The 22,397-nt window shown below is 48.8% G+C and overlaps 1 protein-coding gene across 1 annotated transcript in view; it reads right to left on the bottom strand.

Moving 5' to 3' along the window:
• Positions 1-9,614: 9,614 nt before the first annotated feature.
• Positions 9,615-22,397, bottom strand: part of aqp1 (aquaporin 1 (Colton blood group)) — a 33,413-nt gene continuing 20,630 nt past the window's right edge. The window contains exons 2-4 of the mRNA XM_033040690.1: positions 17,949-18,113; positions 15,500-15,580; positions 9,615-9,809 (exon numbers count right to left, since the gene is read on the bottom strand). Of these exons, the coding sequence (XP_032896581.1) occupies positions 9,630-9,809; positions 15,500-15,580; positions 17,949-18,113 (426 nt within the window). The 3' untranslated portion in view covers positions 9,615-9,629. The remainder of the gene's footprint in view (positions 9,810-15,499; positions 15,581-17,948; positions 18,114-22,397) is intronic.

The following is a 22,397-nucleotide window of genomic DNA, read 5'->3' on the forward strand; positions in this document are numbered from 1 at the left end:
CAAGTGAACCTCTGCCTCACCTGAAAGGACTGTCGGGGTCCCTGGACAGAGTCGAGGGAGGAGGTATAGGGACAGGTGTTGCATCTCCTGTGGTTGCAGGGAAAGGTACCTGGGGAGGGGTGGTTTGGGTGGGAAGGGATGAGTTAACCAGGGAATTGCGGAGGAACGGTCTGGAAATGGGAAGATGTGACTCGTGGTGGAAACCCGTCGGAGGTGACGAACATTTTGGGAGGATTATGTGTTGTATGCGACAGTTGATGCGGTAAATGGTAAGGACTAGGGGGGGCTGTCTCTGTTGAGACTGGGAGGAAGGTGGATAAGAGCAGAGCTGCGGGGTGCCGAGGAGACACGTTTGAGGGGCTCATCGATGATGGAACCTCCTTTCCCTAAAGAATGAGGGCATCTCAGCTTACCTGGTATGGAAAATCTAATCTTGGGCACAGATGCGTAGTAGACGGAGGAATTGGGAGCAGGGGATAGAGTCTTTGCAGGAAGCAGGGTGCGAAGAAGTGGAAGATACAGCGGAACTTTAATTATCCCAGGAGGGAAATTGATCTGCCAACAGTCATAGAAACACAAGACATATGAAACTGAATACATGAAGAGCACTCTAGGTTTAGGATCCACTGCCCAGCAGATAAGTCTGCGTTGGTTTGTTCGTGCGTTCCAGTTAAGGCGCTGTGCACACGGAAGCCAGCCAACAGTCTTTTCTATTTTTTTCTCTTCACTTTGAATTTAATTTTAATTTCAAGTCATTGGTGTGTGATGTGATTATTGGCGGACCAATTTCCCCCAGGGATGAATAAACGTGTTATCGTATCGTAAACATGAAATTAAAGTGATGAGTGGAAAGGATTGGGGATGTGCAAAGATTGAGGGGGGGAGGGGAGTCTCGGTCTACGGCCTGACAGAAGGGGAAGGAGTTGTACAGCTTGATCTGGGGGCACATGATGTTGGAGATATAAGCTTTAGAAATCTCATCCTAAGAGAGCGGTGCTGACCTGCCACCTACCTCATTGGAGACGCCCGGACTAACTTTAATCGAACTTTACTGGACTTTATAATGCATGAAACGTTTGTCCCTTTATCCTGTATCTGCACACTGTGGACCGCTCGATAGTAATCGTGTATAATCTTTCCACTGACTGGAGACCATGGTGAGCACACAAAGGCTTTTCACTGTCCTTATAAACACGCGGCAATCAACTCAACTAAACTAGACTAAACTAAACTAAAGTTAACTAAACTAAACAAAATTCCTCTTTGTCACCCGCCCACCCTCCAATCCTGTAACAGATCCCAATTGTTTTCCAAAAGTGATGGCCTTGCCTTCTGCTGCCAAGGACTTCATCTATACAACTACTGACCTAAAGGGGGTCACAGTGGTGCTGCTGGTAGAGCCGCTACCTCATGGTGCCAGAGACCCGGGTTCAATCCTGACAACGGGTGCTATCGATGTGTGGAATTTGCACGTTCTCCCTGTGACCGCGTGGGATTCCTCAGGGTGCTCCGGTTCTCTCCCACATCCCAAAGACGTGCGGGTTTGTAGGTTAATTGGCCCTTTGTAAATTGCCCCCTAGTGTGCAGAGAGTGGATGTAAAAAGAATAATAATAAGAATAATAATAAATTTTATTTATTGGGCGCCTTTCAGAAATCTCAAGGACACCTTACAGAGATTAACAGGAAATATAAACATATAATCAGAATAAAATAAATAATAAAGACATCACAGAAACACAAATTAAAAACAGAATTCAGTCCAAAAACAAAAATCAAAAACACAATGTGAAGAGAGAGCAGCGGCAGCCAAAGCGCGCCAGCGTCCACTCTCCTTTCACGGCAGCCATCTTGGACAAAGACTAACAGGATTACATTACAGACAAAAAATCATCCCCCCACAATGGACACCACTGTGGGGGAAGGCACAATGTCCAGTCCCAATCCCCAGTTCTCCCAAAGTCAGGCCTATTGAGGCCACCGCAGTTGCCTCTATGGAGGCCCGATGTTCCTGGCCGTTCTCACCAGGTGGTCTTGCCCCGGCGTCGGGAGAGTCCTCTCAGCGGCTGGGCCACCTGGAACGGCCGCTTCCTAGCTGGAGACCGCGGCTTCCGAAGCCGACAAGGCCGCGCCGGTTTGGAGCTCCCAGGCTCCCGATGTTGAAATCGGCGCCACCCGCTCCGCTCCGCAGACCCGCAACCCGGGGGTGTTGAACACGGGTGTGAGCTCAGCTCACCAGAGCTCCAGCGCGTCGATCCAGCGCGGCGACCCAGGCAAGGCATCGCCCGCTCCGCTCCGCGATAGCGCTCCAGCGCTGTCCCGCCACCGAAGCCGAGGTGCTGGGCGGTCCCCGCCAGGTAACGGCGCTCCAAGCCCGCTGGTAGGCCACGAGGACGGGTCAACGGGCAGCCCGGAGAAAAAGCTGCCTCACCGACCAGGTAGGGACCTAGAAGTAAAATTAACCCCTACCCCCCACATTAAAAAGTCCATTTCTCCAACGAACAAAAAACAGGACTCACTAAAAACTTTAAAAAAGCAAATTAAAACGGACGGCTGCTGGTTAGCAGCCGTTCCCCAAGATGGCTCCTCCTCCTCCTCGAAAATGGGATAACATAGAACTGGTGTGAGCGGGTGATTGATGGTCGGCGTGGACTTGGTGGGCCGAAGAGGCTATTGGACAAAGTCAGCATGGATTTATGAAGGGTAAATCATGTCTGACGAATCTTATAGAATTTTCCGAGGATGTAACTAGTAGAGTGGATAAGGGAGAACCAGTGGATGTGTTATATCTGGACTTTCAGAAGGCTTTCGACAAGGTCCCACATAAGAGATTAGTATACAAACTTAAAGCATACGGTATTGGGGGTTCAGTATTGATGTGGATAGAGAACTGGCTGGCAGACAGGAAGCAAAGAGTAGGAGTAAACGGGTCCTTTTTACAATGGCAGGCAGTGACTAGTGGGGTACCACAAGGCTCAGTTCTGGGACCCCAGCTATTTACGATATATATTAATGATTTGGACGAGGGAATTGAATGCAACATCTCCAAGTTTGCGGATTACACGAAGCTGGGGGGCAGTGTTAGCTGTGAGGAGGATGCTAGGAGGCTGCAAGGTGACTTGGATAGGCTGGGTGAGTGGGCAAATGCATGGCAGATGCAGTATAATGTGGATAAATGTGAGGTTATCCACTTTGGTGGCAAAAACAGGAAAGTAGATTATTATCTGAATGGTGGCCGATTAGGAAAGGAGGAGATGCAACGAGACCTGGGTGTCATGGTACACCAGTCATTAAAAGTAGGCATGCAGGTGCAGCAGGCAGTGAAGAAGGCGAATGGTATGTTAGCATTCATAGCAAAAGGATTTGAGTATAGGAGCAGGGAGGTTCTACTGCAGTTGTACAGGGCCTTGGTGAGACCACACCTGGAGTATTGCGTACAGTTTTGGTCTCCTCATCTGAGGAAAGACATTCTTGCCATAGAGGGAGTACAGAGAAGGTTCACCAGACTGATTCCTGGGATGTCAGGACTTTCATATGAAGAAAGACTGGATAGACTCGGTTTGTACTCGTTAGAATTTAGAAGATTGAGGGGGGATCTTATCGAAACGTACAAAATTCTTAAGGGGTTGGACAGGCTAGATGCAGGAAGATTGTTCCCGATGTTGGGGAAGTCCAGAACAAGGGGTCACAGTTTAAGGATAAAGGGGAAATCTTTTAGGACCGAGATGAGGAAAACTTTTTTCACACAGTGAGTGGTGAATCTGTGGAATTCTCTCCCGCAGAAGGTAGTTGAGGCCAGTTCATTGGCTATATTTAAGAGGGAGTTAGATGTGGCCCTTGTGGCTAAAGGGATCAGGGGGTATGGAGAGAAGGCAGGTACAGGATACTGAGTTGGATGATCAGCCATGATCATATTGAATGGCGGTGCAGGCTCGAAGGGTCGAATGGCCTACTCCTGCACCTATTTTCTATGTTTCTATGTTTCTATGTTGTATCCTTAAACGGAAAACAAAACGAAAACTCTCCCTCCAGGGCTTGTTAAAAACTCTCTCTTGGACCTAGTTTTTCATCATCTGCCATCTACTGGTGAGGAGTGAGGTCAAGTTTTGTTTCTTGACACTTCTCCAAAGCCATTGGGATATTTAGTCATAAACATTCTTTATTAATGGAAGTCCCCGACACTGCTCCTACGCAACAAAAGATCAAAAACAACCACTTTACAAAAACTAAGTGTATACATATACATACACAACAAACACATATACATACACAACACACATACATATACATACACAACACACATACATATACATACACAACACACACACACATATACACACAACACACACATATACATACACAACACACATATGCACACAACACACACATATACATACACATCACACATACATATACACAACACACATATACACACAACACACACATATATATACACAACACACACATGTGATCGGACCCAGGGTCCGGGCTGGTCGAACCTCTTGCGACTTTGGAGCTTCCCGACATCAGTCTCCACCCGAGACTGTGAGCTCCTCGATGGTGATGTCCGCAGGCCTTGGTTGGGGCGTCGATCCCAGACAGGCTCCGATGGTAAGTCCACGCGGTGGGGCACAAAGTCAGTCTCGAGCTCCATGATGTTAGGCCGCAGAGCGACTGGAGATACGATCCGGAAAACAATCCAATATCCGGCAAGGTAAGAGATTGAAAAAAAGTTTCCCCCGACTCCCTCCCACATCCCCACATAAAACAAACCAGAGAACATTAACACAAACTTTTAAAACACATTAAAAATAACAAAAAAGACGAAAAGACAGACAGACCGTTGGCAAGGCTGCCATCGCTGATGGCGTTACCCAGTGGACGCACACACGGATTCACAGATATACACACACAGTCACACTCACACCTACACACACAGACATATACACACTCACTTATATACAAAATTGCACACTCACATACACTCTGATATACACACACATTTACACACACGGTCACGCCCATTAATATATACGCCTATTCACACATATACACACAATTACAGTCATACACACTCACACATATACACACACAGACACACACACACATACAGACACAGACACACACTCACAAACAGATTCACACATATATGCACACATAGTCCCATACACTCACACATATACATGCACCGACACACACAAACTCACACAGATTCACACATGGTCTCACACACACACAAACAGTCACATATATACACAAATACACATTCACATACACACACAGTCAGATATAGATATGCAAAAAATACACACACATATACACGCACACAATGTCACACACGCACACATTTATACACACACATACAGATTCACACATATACACATACAGCCACACACATTCACACATACATACACACAGATACACACACACTCACATAGAACTGTCAAGAAACACATCCTGACCTTGACCTACACTAAGAGATGGCAGATAACCTAAAACTTGGTCTTTGAGAGAGATTTTGAGAAGCTCTGGAGAGATAATTATACAGGCAGTGAGGTTTAAATAGGGAGCTGTAAGGACACTCAGAAACACAAAGACACACACACTCAGGCAGTAGCTATACATCTTTTTTATTTAAGTAACAAATTGAAATGTGTGAATTATTCCAATAAATAGCATCTCTATGTGGAGAGTATAATATACAGAGATCACAAAACTATCGGTGACCAATAACTTGGATAAGGAAAAGCAGATGCTGGAAATCTAAAATTAAAAACAGAAAAATGCCAGACATACCCGGCGAGTCAGGCAGCGTCTGTGGGAAGGGAAGCCGAATTTGCCAGCTCCGGTATTAGTAGCTAAGATTAGTGAATGAGGACAAGGGTGGAGAGATGATTTACAAGGATGTTGCCAGGACTCGACATACTGGGCTATGTGGAGAGGTTGAGCAAGCCAGGACTCTATTCCATGGAGCGCAGGAAGAAGAGGGGATGTACAAAATCATGAGGGGAATAGACTATAGATAGTAGACAATAGACAATAGGTGCAGGAGTAGGCCATTCTTTTACCCAGAATAGGGGAATCGAGAACCAGAGGACATAGGAAAGGGGAAAGTTGTAAAAGGAATCTTCGGCTTGGACACGCTAGAGGCAGGAAACATGTTCCCGATGTTGGGGAGTCCAGAACCAGGGGCCACAGTTTACGAATAAGGAGTAAGCCATTTAGAACGGAGACGAGGAAATACTTTTTCTCACAGAGAGTGGTGAGTCTGTGGAATTCCCTGCCTCAGAGGGCGGTGGAGGCAGGTTCTCTGGATGCTTTAAAGAGAGAGCTAGATAGGGCTCTTAAAAATAACGGAGTCAGGGGATATGTGGAGAAGGCAGGAACGGGGTACTGATTGTGGATGATCAGCCATGATCACATTGAATGGCGGTGCTGGCTCAAAGGGCCAAATGGCCTACTCCTGCACCTATTATCTATTGTCTATTGTCTATTGAATCTGAGGGGCACCTTTGTCACACCGAGGTGGTGGGTATTTGGAATGAGCTGCCAGAGGAGGTGGTTGAAGCAAGTATCATAGCAACATTTAAGAGACAATTTGGAAAGGTACATACTGTAGATAGGATGGGTTTAGAGGGATATGGGAGAAATGCGGGCAGGTGGGACTAGTGTAGATGGGGCATCTTGGTCGGTATGGGCGATTTTCACACACCTGTTAGGGCTAAATCATTGCATTGGGGGGGGGGGGGATATGATGTTACAGCTACCTTCCACATTAAGTGCAGACTTCGGACCAGGAGTGCACAAAGGTCAGAAGGTTTGTGTTGCTTTTTCTGTACATTTATTTAGAGGCTGTACACTGATTATCGGGAACCCTTGGGTCCAGAGCCTTTCTGAATTATCTGCTTTACAGGCAAATAGGGGTCACACGATAATGAGACAAACATACATTCCTGTCCCGCTAATGCCACACCACCCATGCCTCTGAAGCACCATGGAGTGCCAGATATTAAAAAATATATAACATGTAACCTGAATGTAAATGGAATGTGTAGGCCGCTCAGTATGAAGAAGAGACTCGACTCGAAACGTCACCTATTCCTTTCATCCAAAGATGCTACTTGATCTGCTGAGTTACCCCAGCAATTTGTGTCTACCTTCTGTGAATTGGACGGACCTGCCGACCCCACCGTCTCTCCACTCATTTAGAGCCGCGGCTTCTGACCCCACTCCCGACTCACAAGGCCCACCAGCGAGCCCCTCTCGCCTAGTTCAGGATTTCTAGGAGCTGAACTAGGCCATTCAGCCCATTGGGTCCACTCTGTCATTCAACCATGGCTGACCTATCTTGCCCTCTCAACCCCATTCTGCTGCTTTCTCCCCATGACCCCTGACACACTTACTAATCAAGAACGTGTCAAACAGTGCCTTAAAAATATCCATTAACTAGGCCTCCAGAGCCATCTGTGGCAATGAATTCTACAGATTGGCCACCCTCTGACTAAATAAATTCCTTGTTATACCTTTTCTAAAGGTGCATCCTTTTACTCCTTTAGAGGCTGTGCCCTCTGGCCCTTTTCTCCATAGATGCTGCCTGGCCCGCTGAGTTATTCCAGCATTCTATTTCTATCCGCTATGAATAGAATAACCAGCTGCTGTTTCTTGCAGCAGGTGAGAGGGGAGGCAGTGGGAGCCAGGGATGGGTTGGCAAGTCATTCCATTCACATTCGGTTTACAATGACGCTCAGGGAATTCCAACTGAGCTCTCGTTATTTTGTATGGATTATAGAGGGGAGGGACCATCAGTTGACGAAAAATCTGTGATTAACCTGTACATAAAGTTGATGCAATATACAGTCTTTTTCTCCAAGTTCATAGGACAGGTATTTTGTTTAGTTTAGTTTATAGTCAGGCCCTTCGGCACACCAAGTCCGTGCCGACCAGCGACCCCCGCACACTTGCGCCGTTTTACACACACTGGAGACAATTTACAATCACACCAAGCCAATGTCTTCAAACCTGTATGTCTTTCGAATGTGTGGGAGGAAACCGGAGCATCCGGAGTAAACCCACGCAGGTCACGGGGAGAACGTACAAACTCTGTACAGACAGCGCCCATAGTCAGGATCAAACCCGGGTCTCTGGCGTTGCAAGGCAGCAACTCTACCGCTGCGCCACCGTGCCGCCCTCTAAAATAATTTGTTTCAGAGAGATACCACTGAAGGAGGGGTGAAGTTGAGGCAGAATGGGAGGCTGTGCCATGGTTAATGTTTGAAGCACTATAACAGGTCCGGCTGTAAATCACACTCACCCCATTGCACTCCCCCCCCATCCATCACCCATTGCCAATTACCCTGCACTCGAATCCCACCCATTGTAACCCGTCCCTCTTCTCTCCCCACCCATCCACCTCCCTCAACCCTCTCCCTCTCACTACTCCACTCACATGAGTCCCACCTTCCCTATCCCCACCCCTCATTGCATCCTCCCTCGCCACCATTGCATGCAACTCCCTCTCCCTACTCACATCGCCCCCTCGTCCCATCCAACTGTCCACCACCCCATCCTCGCCCCCCTCCTCTCCCCCGACACCCAGCACCCACCCCTCACCCATCACGGCAAATCAACGGGGTACTGATTGGGGACGATCAGCCATGATCACATTGAATGGCGGTGCTGGCTCGAAGGGCCCAATGGCCTACTCCTGCACCTATTGTCTATTGTCTATTGTCTATTATCTCCCACCCCAGCCTCCTGTACAAATATACTGAGACGGTAATACTTTATAAGGCTGACGAATATATACCATAGAATTAGCTTATTTATATAATACTGCCTCCCTTATCCCATCATGTTGCCTTAGGTTTAGAAACTAAACAAACGCAGACAATGGTAATCTGAAATAAAACCAGAATGCCCAGTGGGTCGGGCAGCATCTGTGGAGAGAGAAGTAGTTAACATTCCAGGTCAAAGTCCTGACTTCATCAGATGACATGTCATCATTTTTATGCTGATTAGAAGTCATTCACCTTCAATATTAATTCTGTCTGTCGCTCTCTCTCGCTTCACAGATGCTGCCCGACCGGAAGAGTGTTTCCCGCTTGTTCTGGCTTTGTTGCAAGACCAAACCATTCAGCCTGCTGTGTCTGTACTAGCCTCTCCCATGGTCCCTGGGTCCCCAAGCCTCCTTCCCCACCCTCCCCCCACGAACATACTCACCCACCCACGAACCCACCCCACCCTTCTCCAGTATTGCCCCCACCCCTCCCTTGCATTGCACATCAGCCCCACTGCGTAACTCCCCAACCCTTCTCCATCGCTCCTCACCCCTCCCCAAGTGTGACTCCCCCCATGCCCTGCATTCCACCCCTCACCTGAATTAGTCCTCACCCCTCTCCAACATGCCTAAAGTTACTTCCCCTCTCCTCCATCACACCCCTCCCCTCTCCTGCATCTCTCCCACCCCTCCCCTCCCCACTCCTCCTCTCTTACTACCCACCTCTCTCCTCCATTACTCCCCAGCAATACTCCCCACTTCTCCCCAACATTGCTTCCCCCCCCATCCATGCTGTACCCCCACTCTCCCCACCCCCCACATTGCTGCCCCCCTCCCCCCTGCAGTCCCCCGCCTTCACTTGGGCTTCATTTCCATCCTGGCGCTGTCACGCTCGCCCTCCACGTCGTACTCCTCGGCCGGGCCGCTGGTCAATACCTTCAGCCGCTCAGACGCATCCTCGGGTCGGCTGGTCAGCACAAAGTCGTAGAACAGCGCGGCGGCAACCCCTCCGATCACCGGGCCCACCCAGTACAGCTGGTCAGAGGGGAACAAGGCAGGGGTCAGACAGCACACACTACAGGCAACGGGCAACAGCAGGCTTGAACAGGCGGCGAGTGAAGGGACAGGGATCAGAGCGGTGAGACCACTCGTGGCACACGACGTTGGTGAGAACACACTCGTACAAGACTTTGCTGAGCCCACTCCTTGTACAAAGCTGGGTGGCAGTGTGAGCTGTGAAGAGGATGTTAGGAGGTTGCAGGGTGACCTGGACAGGTTGAGTGAGTGGGCAGATGCGTGGCAGATGCAGTATAATATAGATAAATGTGAGGTTATCCACTTTGGCAGCAAAAACAAGGGGGCAGATTATTATCTCAATGGGGTTAGGTTAGGTAAGGGGGAGGTGCAGCAAGACCTGGGTGTCTTTGTACACTGGTCACTGAAAGTTGGTGTGCAGGTACAGCAGGCAGTGGAGAAAGCTAATGGAATGTTGGCCTTCATAACAAGAGGATTTCAGTATAGGAGTAAAGTGGTTCTTCTGCAGTTGTATAGGGATCTGGTGAGACCACATCTGGAGTATTGTGTACAGTTTTGGTCCCCTAATTTGAGGAAGGACATCCTTGTGATTGAGACTGTGCAGGGTAGGTTCACGAGATTGATCCCTGGGATGGCGGGACTGTCATATGAGGAAAGATTGAAAAGACTAGGCTTGTATTCACTGGAGTTTAGAAGGATGAGGGGGGGGTCTTATAGAAACATATAAAATTATAAAAGGACTGGATGCCGGAAAAATGTTCCCAATGTTGGGCGAGTCCAGAACCAGGGGCCACAGTCTTAGAATAAAGGGGAGGTCATTTAAGACTGAGGTGAGAAAAAAAAATTTCACCCAGAGAGTTATGAATTTATGGAATTCCCTGCCACAGAGGGCAGTGGAGGCCAAATCACTGGATGGATTTAAGAGAGAGTTAGATCGAGCTCTAGGGGCTAGTGGAGTCAAGGGATATGGGGAAAAGGCAGGCACGGGTTATTGATTGGGGACAATCAGCCATGATCACAATGAATGGCGGTGCTGGCTTGAAGGGCAGAATGGCCTCCTCCTGCACCTATGTTTCTATGTAAAACGTTGGTGAGACCACAGCTTGTGCAAGACATTGGTGAGGCCACACTCTTTACAAGACATTGGTGACACCGCACATTGTACAAGATGTTGGTGAGATCACACCTTCTACAAGACGTTGGTGAGACAACGCCTTGTTTTGTTTAGTTTAGTTTATTGTCACGTCTACCGAGGTAGAGTGAAAAGCTTTCGTCTTGCGTGCTATCCAGTCAGCAGAAAGGCAATACATGATTCCAACCAGGCCGTCCACAGTGTACAGATACAGGATAATGGGAATAACATTTAGTACAAGACATTGGTGAGACCACTCCTTGCACGTTGCTGAGAACACACTTTGTACAAAACATCGTTGAGAGCACACTTTATACAAGATGTTGATAACCCCATTCCTTGAACAAGATGTCAGCGAGTCCACACTTTGTACAAGATAGGACTGGAGGATCTGAGCTGTGGGAGAGGTTGAACAGGCTAAGGGTGATCTTATGGTACACAATCATGAGAGGAATAAATAGGGAGAGGTTGAGTAAGTTAGGGGTAGGAGAATCAAAAACAAGAGGACATATGTTCAAGGTGAGAGGGGCAAGATGTAATACAAAACTGAGGGGTAATTTTTTCACTCAGAGGGTATATGGAACGAGCTGCCAGAAGAGGTAGCTGAGGCAAGTATTATAACAGCATTTAAAATATTTTTGGACAAGTACATGGAAAGGAAAGGTTTATAGGAATGTGGGCAGAAAGTATACAAATGGGACTAGCTTAGATGGAGCATCTTGGTCAGCATGGATGAATTGGGCAGTATGACTCTATCACTATGTGAGATTGGTTTGATTGACAAAATGGACGGGACAGACAAAGTAGGCCGAAGGGCCTGTTCCTTTGCATGTTCAATATTCTATATCTGGTCTTGTGTATCAGTGATTCCAAACCATATTCCATGTTCTATTAAAAATAAAAACACGAAGTGCTGGAGCAACTCAGCGAGTCAGCATCTCTGGAGAGAAGGAATGGGCATCTTTTTTTATAAGCCAGCATCTACAGATTCTTTCTACTCCATTTCATGTTCGATACCTCATCTGATGTATAGATGTGTAGGGAGGAACTGCAAATGCTGGTTTAAACTGAAGATAGACACAAAATGCTGGAGTAACTCAGCAGGACAGGCAGCATCCCTGGAGAGAAGGAATGGGCGATGTTTTGGGTCGAGACCCTTCTTCAGACTGATGTCAGGGGAGAGGGAGAGGAAATGTAAGGTGTGAAAATAGGACAAAGGGAATGGAGATCAAGGAAAACGTAGAATAGATCGTTGTTAGCTGGAAGAGGGTAACAACAAAGCAAACAGAGATAAAATGTGGTTGGAGACAGTAAGACTGGTGGGAGAACTGGGAAGGGGGAGGGATGGAGAGAGAGGGAAAGCAAGGGCTATTTAAAGCTAGAGAAGTCAATGTTCATACTGCTGGGGGTGTGAGCTGCCCAAGCGAAATATGAGGTGCTGTTCCTCCAATTTGCGCTGGGCCTCACACTGACAATGGAGGTCAGTGTGGGAATGGGAGGGGGAGGTGCAGGTAGGTTTAGGCGGACTGAGCAGAGATAGTCAGCGAAACGATCGCCGAGCCTGCGCTTGGTCTCGTCGATATACAGGAGTCCACACCTGGAACAGCGGATACAGTAGATGAGATTGGAGGAGATGCAAGTGAACCTCTGCCTCACCTGAAAAGACAGTCGGGGTCCTTGGACAGAGTCGAGGGGGGAGGTATAGGGACAGGTGTTGCATCTCGTGCGGTACCTGGGGAGGGGGTGGTTTGTGTGGGAAGGGACGTTGACCAGGGGGTTGTGGAGGTGAAAGGAAAAGGGAAAGGGGTGAAGATGGGAAGATGTGGCTAGTGGTGGGATCCCGTTGGAGATGTCGAACATGTCGGAGGATTATGTGCTGTATGCAACGACTGATGGGGTGGAAGGTGAAGACTAGGGGGACTCTGTCTCTGTTGCGACTGGGGGGTTGGGGGAGGAACAAGAGGATATCGAGGAGACCCTAGTGAGGGCCTCATCTATGATGGAAGAGGGGAACCCCTGTTCCCTAAAGAATGAGGACATCTCCTATGTCCTGGTATGGAACACCTCATCTTGGGCACAAATGCGTGTAGACGGATGAATTGGGAGTAGGGGATAAGTCTGTCTCCTGTGATGGAGACAGTAAGATCAAGAAAAGGTAGAGAGATGTCGGAGATGGTCCAAGTGAATTTGAGTGCAGGATGGGAATTAGTAGTAAAGTTAATGAGGTCAGTGAGTTCTGCATTGGTGCAGGAGGTAGCACCGATGCAGTTGTCAATGCAGCGGGGATAGAGTTAGATAAAGCCAGTGTATGCCTGGAACAGTGATTGCTCGACGTACCCTACATAGAGGCAGGCATAGCTGGGGCCTATGCGAGTGCCCACAGCTACGCATTGGACTTGGAGGAAGTGGGAGGAGTCGAAAGAGAAGTTGTTAAGAGTAAGGGCCAGCTCTGCTGGGCAGAGTAGAGTGTTAGTAGAGGGAAATTGGCTGGTTCGAGGTATGTATAGATGTATAGGTGGGCTCCAAACTATGTATGCATAGGGGAAGAGTGCAGGATATAGCTCTCAACATTGTAACATATCCATTACTGAAACACTCTTCACTTAACTTTAACTCTTGTACGAGTTTGATTTGATTATATTCATGTATTGGATGTTTTTTGCAAGCTGGAAAAAATGCAGAGAAGTTTTACGAGGATGTTGCCAGGCCTTGAGAGTGTGAGCTATAGGGAGAGGTTGAGTAGGCTGGGACTATACCTTGGAGCGCAGGAGGATGAGGGGTGATCCGATACAGGTGTACAAAATTGTGAGAGGAATAGATTGGGTAAATACACAGATTCTCTTGCCCAAAGTAGGGGAATCAAGAACCAGAGTCCGTAGGTTTAAGGTGAGGCGGGGAACGATTTTATAGGTACCTGAGGGGTAACGTTTTGGTAGTGGGTGATGTCATGGTGACTGACGTCATATTTAAATGTATCACGTAGAGTAATAGAACGCAAGAATCATGCCAAGCATGATGGTAAGACAATCACTTATCTATCTGAACATAACCCAGATCCCTCCATCCCCTGCATTTCCATGTGACCTAACCATAAGTCTTTAAAAGGCCACGGGTGCCTCCACCACCACCCAAGACGAGGACCGAGACCCAATGGAAGGTGGACAAAAATGTAGAGAAACTCAGCGGGTGAGGCAGCATCTATGGAGCGAAGGAAATAGGCGATGTTTCGGGCCGAAACCCTTCTTCAGACTGATGTGAGGGTGGGGGGGGCGGAGACAGTGGGCTGAGGGAGAGCTGGGAATGGGAGGAGAAAGCACGGACTACCTGAAATTGGAGACGTCAATGTTCATACCACTGGGGTGTAAACTACCCAAGCAAAATACGAGGTGCTGCTCCTCCAATTTGCGGTGGGACTCACTCTGGCCATGGAGGAGGCCCAGGACAGAAAGGTCGGGTTCGGAATGGGAGGAGGAGTTGAAGTGCTGAGCCACCGGGAGATCAGGTTGGTTATTGCGAACCGAGCGGAGGTGTTGGGCGAAGCGATCGCCAAGCTTGCGCTTGGTCTCACCGATGTAGAGTAGCTGACATTTAGAGCAGCGGATGCAATAGATGAGGTTGGAGGAGGTGCAAGTGAACCTCTGCCGCACCTGGAAAGACTGTTTGGGTCTTTGAATGGAGTCAAGGGGGGAGGTAAAGCGACAAGTGTAGCATTTCCTGCGGTTGCTAGGGAAAGTACCAGGGGAGGGGGTGGTTTGGGTGCGAAGGGACGAATTGCCCAGAGAGTTACGGAGGGAGCGGTCTCCGCGGAAAGCAGACAGGGGAGGAGAAGGGAAGATGTGGCCAGGGGTGGGATCCCGTTGGAGGTGGCGAAAATGTCGGAGGATTATTTGTTGTATGTGACGGCTGGTAGGGTGGAAGGTGAGGACAAGGGGGACTCTGCCCTTGTTACGAGTGGGGGGATGGGGAGTGAGAGCAAAGTTATGGGGTATAGAAGAGACCCTGGTGAGAGCCTCATCTATAGTCGAAGAGGAGAAGAATGAGGACATTTCCGATGCTCTGGTGTGGAACACCTCATCCTGGGTGCAGATGCGGCGTAGGCGGTGGAATTTTGAGTAGGGGATGGAGTCCTTACAGGAAGCAGGGTGGGAAGAAGTGTCGTCCAGATAGCCATGGGAGTCAGTGAGTTTATAGTAGATGTCGGCCAGTAGTCTGTCACCTGCGATGGAGTTTGTGAGGTCTAGAAATGGTAGGGAAATGTTGGAAAAATGGTCCAGATGTATTTGAGTGCCGGATGGAAGTTAGTGGTGAAATGGATTGTCAGTGAGTTGTGTGTGGGTGCAGGAGGATAGCACCAATGCAGTCGTCAATGTAGCGGAGGTAGAGGTCGGGGATATGGCCATGGTACGCCTCGACCAAAGATTGCTCGACGTACCCTACAAAGAGGCAGGCATAACTGGGGCCCATGCGCGTGCCCATAGCTGCGCCTTGTATTTGGAGGAAATGGGAGGAGACCCAATGGAAAATTGGTTTGCACTGCACAGCCCACGTGCCAACTCACCCAATGATTCGTGAAGTCACCAGTAACAGCGGCTGGCCCGAAGGACCGTGCTGGATTCATCCCACATCCAGTGAAGCCAATCTGCGGAGAAAATAAATTGCCTTTGTTTTAGTTTAGAGATACAGCAATGAAACAGCTCTTCGGACCACCGAGTCCATGCTGACCATCGATCTCCCGTTCACACTAGTTCTATGTTATCCCACTTTCTCATCCACTCCCTTACACACCAGGGGCAATTCACAAAGTCCAATTTACCTACAAACCTGTATGCATTTGGGATGTGGAAGGAAACCGGATCACCTGGAGGAAACCCACGTGGTCACAGGGAGAACGAGCAGACTCCGCATAGACAGCACCCAAGGTCAGGATCGAATCCGGGCATCGCGGGCTGCGAGTCAGCATGTTGTGCTATTGTGCTGCCCCAATAGTATGGGTATTGCATGGCTCTCAGTCAGAGAGCTATACAGCTCGGAAACAGGCCCTCCAGCCCATCTTGTCCATGCCGACCAGGTTGGCATTCTGGACTAGTTCCATTTACCCCCATTGCCTTGAAAACCTTCCTATCCATATATCTGTCCAAATATCTTAACATAGAATCATGGCATAGGGACAGGCCCTTCAGCCCACAATGTCTGTGCCGTACATGATGCCAAGTCCAACTCTTATCTGCCCGTACAATCCATTTCCTTCCATGAATTGAATTGATTACATTTCATTAGCCGTGTATGTATACATACAAGGAATTTGCCTTGGTGCTTTGCTCGCAAGTAACAACGTGATATACAGTAAACAATTAAGAATAAAACATTATAATTTAAACATGTGAAGAATGATATAAAATACCAGAGCACAAGGAGGCTACAGACGTTTGGTTGTTGAATAGAGCAACTGCTCGTGGTTAAAAGCTGTTTTTATGTCTGGCTGTGGCAGCTTTGACAGTCCGGAGTCGCCTTCCAGAGAGAAGTGATTCAAAGAGTTTGTGGCCAGGGTGAGAGGGGTCAGAGATGATCTTGCCCGCTCGCTTCCTGGCCCTTGCAGTGTACAGTTCATCAATAGAGGGAAGGTTGCAGCCCATAACCTTCTCAGCTGATCGGACGATTCGCTGCAGCCTCCAGATGTCGTGCTTGGTGGCTGAGCCAAACCAGACCATGATGGAGAAGGTGAGGACAGACTCTACGATGGCCGTGTAGAATTGTACCATCATTGCCTGTGGCAGATTGTGCTTCCTCAGCTGCCGCAGGAAGTACATCCACTGTTGTGCCTTTTTGACTGTGGAGTCGATGGTGGTCTCCCTTAATGGGCGGCCACCAACTACTCCACCCTGGATATGGTGTTTTCCAAGGAACTTAAATAACTCCACAGATGTGACTGTGGTGTTGTTGATGGTGATTGGGGTGAGGGGAGGTGGAGCTCTCCTAAAGTCTACTATCAATTCCACCGTCTTAAGAACATTGAGCTCCAGGTTGTTGCGATGGCACCAGGCCGCCAGCAGTGTCACTTCCTGTCTGTAGACAGATTCCTCCCCATCCTGGATCAGTCCAATCAGGGTTGTGTCGTCCGCAAACTTGAGAAGCTTGACAGAGGTGTCTGTGGAGGTGCAGTCATTGATGTAGAGAGAGTAGAGGAGAGGAGAGAGTACACAGCCTTGCGGTGCTCCTATGCTGAGAGTCAGCGGGTCCGAGATGTACTTTCCCAGCCTCACATGCTGCTTCCTGTCTGTCAGGAAGCTGGTGATCCACTGACAGCGGGGTTCAGGCACAGTCAACTCGGAAAGTTTGGAGTGTAGTAGGTCTGGCACAATGGTGTTGAATGCAGAGCTAAAATCAACAAACAAAATCCTCGCATAGGTCCCCTGGCGGTCTAGGTGCTGGAGGATGAAGTACAGGCCTAGGTTGACTGCGTCTATTGGCCCGATATGCAAACTGCAGGGGGTCCAGCAGGGGGTTTGTGATATTTTTCAGGTGGACCAGCAAGTCTTTCAAGGGACTTCATGACTACAGAGGTCAGTGCGACAGGTCTGTGGTCATCAATCCTTGCCTTTTTGAGTACAGGAACAATAGTGGAGACTTTGAAGAAGGCAGGGACAGTACAGGTTTGCATGGACTGGTTGAAAATGTCTGTGTAGACCGGTGCCAGTTGTTCGGCACAGAGCTTGAGAGTAGAGGGGGAAACATTGTCCGGTCCTGGAGATTTCCGGCTTTTCTGTCTCCTGAACATTTTCTCCACCTCCTCTATTTCTATTGTTAGTGATGGAAAAGTGGCCATTCCCTGACATTACAAAACTAGTGTGAACGGGTGATTGCTGCTGGGCACGGGCTCGAAGGCTGAAGGGCCTGTTTCCAAAGCTGCATCTTTCAATTCCATTGAGCAACACATTAGGAGCACCTCCTGCCCCACCCCTGCAACCTTCTGCTCGACCTGACAGGTCCTCTGGGCCGACATTACTCACCGCCATCAGGTGGCCGATGACAACCGAGAGCCCGATGGCCAACGGGCCGGAGCCGGTGAGGTCGGACCTCTGCTTGTCCGTTGTGGCAAAGACGCAGAGCGCCAGCTGGAAGGTGATGATGATCTCGATGCCCAGACCCTGCCCCGGTGTCACGTCCTCTGCCAGCTGAAAAACAAACCCATGGTCCAACATCAACGTACGAATGGCCAGGGAGATGGGTAACAGCAAACACGTTCCTCGACATACAGGCAGTGGCCAGCCCCCCAGCATTATCTCCACCATCCCACACCATCTCCACCATCTTCACCACCATCCCACACCATCTCCACCATCATCACCATCATCATCAACACCACCATCATCTCCACCATCTCCACCATCAACTTCACCATCTCCACCATCATCACCACTATCATCACCACAATCATCACCACCATCATCACCACCACCATCATCTCTACCATCTCCACCATCATCTCCACCATCTCCACCATCAACTTCACCATCTCCACTATCATCACCACTATCATCACCACTATCATCACCACAATCATCACCACCATCATCACCATCATCATCACCACCACCACCATCTCCACCATCCCCCATCATCTCCACCATCATCACCACCATCATCTCCACCATCATCACCACCATATTCCACCGGCTGCCCTTTCGATGGCAGCATCGCCTACAGTCCTTTTCGTCTTTTTTTTGTTATTTTTAGTATGTTTAAAAAGTTTGTGTTAATGTTCTCCAGTTTGTTTTATGTGGGCGGGGGGGGCGGGGGGGGGAGGTCGAGGGAAACTTTTGTTTCAATCACTTACCTTGCCGGAGATCTGATTGTTTTCCGGGTCGTATCTCCGGTCACTCTGCAGCCTAACATCGTGGAGCTGGAGGATTGGGACTGAATTTGATACCCACTGCGGGAACGTGGACTTACCATCGGAGTCGATCCTTTGCCTGGGATCGACGTCCAACCGCGGCCTGCGGACTTTGACATCAAGGAGCTCGCAGTCTCTGGATGAGACAGACGTCGGGAAGCTCCAAAAGCCGCACGACGTTCGATTATCCCCGACCCGGGGTAAATCGCCCAGCGCGGGGGAGCTGAGATCCCTCCCGATGCAGGAGCTTGATCGCCCTGATGAGGAGGCTCGCTGCCATCTACGGGAGTAAGATCGTCCCGTCAACGGAAGGTTAGAGGCCCCCGACCGCTAGAGGACAAAGAAGGGACGAGATTGAACTTTTTTTCACCTTCATTCACAGTGAGGAATGTGGAGGAGTCACTGTGGTGGATGTTCATGATAAAATGTATTTTGTGTGTTCTGTTGCTTTTTATTAGTGTGGCTGTATGATAAATGAAATTCCTCAAATGTTGCAAAACATACTCGGCTAATAAAGAAAGTAGGAGTATGAGCATCTCCACCAACACCCACAATCATCACCACCATCATCTCCACCATCAACACCACCACCATCTCCATCATCATCTCCACCACCATCCCCACCATCTCCACCATCAACACCACCATCACCTCCACCATCATCACCACCATCATCTCAACCATCATCCCCACCATCATCACCATCAACACCACCATCATCTCCACCACCATCTCCACCATCTCCACCACCGCCATCTCCACCATCATCTCTACCACCACCCCCACCATCTCCACCATCATCACCACCACCATCTCCACCATCATCTCCACCACCATCCCCACCATCATCTCCACCACCATCCCCACCATCTCCACCATCATCTCCACCATCATCACCACCATCATCTCAACCATCATCACCACCATCATCTCAACCATCATCCCCACCATCATCACCATCAACACCACCATCATCTCCACCATCATCTCCACCACCATCCCCACCATCTCCACCATCAACTCCACCATCATCATCATCATCTCCACCATCATCTCCACCACCAGTTCCATCATCACCACCATCATCTCCACCTGCCACCATCCATGACCGCAAGAAATTCAAGAGAGTTGTGGACACAGCCCACACCATTACGCAATCCAACCTCCCATCCATTGCCTCCATTTGCACCTCATGCTGCCTTGGGAAGGCCACCAGCATAATCAAGGATGAGTAACTCCCTCATCTTGTCTCTCCCATCATGCAAGAGCTACAAAATAGTGAAAATGCACACCTCCGGTTTCAGGGGCAGTTTTTCCCCATCTGTTATCATCACAGGAACAGCCCACCAACGTACCGCCGAGGTTGGCGGTGGAGGCAGATAGGATAACAGCGTTTAAGAGTCTTCTGGATAGGCACAAGGATATGCAGGGAATGGAGGGAGTTGGATCACGTACACATAGAGATTAGTTTAACTTGGTATTATGCTCAGCACAGTCTGTGGGCCATACGTACGAGAGTTGCGTTTAAGAGGCTTTGAGATAGACACATGAATATACAGGGAACGGAGGGGTATGGACCACGTGCAGGGAGAGATGATTTGTTGCACCGGGCATTGCAGTGTGCTTGAAGAAAAAAACAGTGACGTTTCGGGTTAAGACCCTTCTTCAATCTCGATCTGAAACGCACCTATTTCTTGCCAGACCTGTTGAGATATTACAGCATTTTGAGTCTATCTTTGGTGCAAACCAACATCTGCAGTTCCTTCCTACACATCACAGTTTTTCTGTCCCATGTTCCAAGTTCCTTCAACACAGAGATAATTTGGTGCCTGTAGTTGTGAATAACATGAAGGTCCTTCGTAACTCTGTGCAATGTCATGTGAAATGCACCACTCATTTTATCCTGTGTGTTTCATGGGCCAACTAATGCCAAACGATAATAGGAAAGAACTGCAGATGCTGAGTTATGCCAGTAACTGAGCGGATCAGGCAACATCTCTGGAAAAAATAGGGAAGGTGACGTCCATGTGTGGCACGGTGGCGCAGCAGTAGAGTTGCCGCCTCACAGCGCCAAAGACCCGGGTTCAAAGCTGACTACAGGTGCTGTCTGTACGGAGTTTGTACCTTTGCCCCATGACCTGCATGGGTTTTCTCCGAGTATGGTTTCCTCCCATGCTGCAAAGACGTACAAGTTTGTAGGTCCGCTCCATAGATGCTGCCTCACCCCCCGTGTTTCTCCAGCATTTTTGTCTACCTTCAATTTTCCAGCATCTGCAGTTCCTTCTTTAACAAGTTTGTAGGCTAATTGGCTTTGGTAAAAAAATATCTAATTGTCCCTAGTGTGTGTGTGTGTGTGTGTAGGAAAGTATTAATGTGCTGTTCGGCGCCGATTCGGGGGGCAAAAGGGCCAGTTTCTGTGCTGTATCTCAAAACTAAACTGTTTCGGGTTGAGACCGTTCCTGAAAGGTCACCTACAATATTTCTTCAGGGAGGCTCGTGACACACTGAGTTACTGCAGTTGCACTACCCGTTGCACTACCTTGCCGCCCCAAATGAGTTTTGGAACTGAGTGAAAGACATTTCACAAGCCTTCAAGTTGTTCTTATGAACCCATTGATCGATTCACATATTTAATTTATGTTGCTTAATCTGGAAACTTGGCAACAAAACAAGGTTTTAAATCTTGCAAATGTTTTATTAGTTGCAGAACCCTGCAGAGTTTAACCCTTTGCACCCCAGCAGACTGCTATCACAACACATTCATCTTTACTAGAACAGAAGGCCGGCACGCTGGCATAATGGTAGAGTAGCTGCCTTACAGCGCCAGAGATCCGGGTTCGATCCTATCTACAGGTGCTTGTCTGTACAGAGTTTTTACGTTCTCCCCGTGATCTGTGTGGGTTTTCACCAAGATCTTTGGTTTCCTTCCTTACCAAGGTTAATTGGCTTGGTATAAATGGAAATTGTCCCTAGTGTGTGTAGGATGGTGTTAACATGTGGGGATGGCTGGTCGGTGTGGACTCGGTGTGGACTCAGGTCTGTTTTTGCTCTCTATCTCTAAACTTCACTAAACTAAACTTGGCTGCGGGCGGCGGCGCTGAACTTTCCATCGGGAGCCTGGGATCTCTCGACGAGATCGCCAGTTGAGCTCCATTCGGCGCGGCCTTGTCGGCTCCGGAAGCCACGGTCACGAGTAGGGAGGCGGCCGTTCCAGGGTTCCCATGCCGCTGAGAGGATTCTCCCGACGCCGGAACATCATCACCCGGCGAGGACGGCCTGGAACATCGGGCCTCCGTAGAAGCAACTGTGGAGGCCTCAATAGGCCCGACTATGGGTGGACATTGGGGATGGGACTGGACTCTGTGCCTTCCCCCATAATGGGAACCATTGTGGGGGGATGTTTTTATGTTAAAGCTATTTATTATTGTTATGTTTGTATTCTTTTTTATGTGCTGCATTGGCAAAAGGAATTTCACTACATTTAGGTGTATGTGACAATAAATCAACCTTTGAACCTTTGAACCTTTGACAAGTAGGAAGTGGAGGGATATAGATCACAGGTTCA

The sequence above is a fragment of the Amblyraja radiata genome, chromosome 2 (genome assembly GCF_010909765.2).
Source record: "Amblyraja radiata isolate CabotCenter1 chromosome 2, sAmbRad1.1.pri, whole genome shotgun sequence".
Taxonomy (NCBI): Eukaryota; Metazoa; Chordata; class Chondrichthyes; order Rajiformes; family Rajidae; genus Amblyraja; species Amblyraja radiata.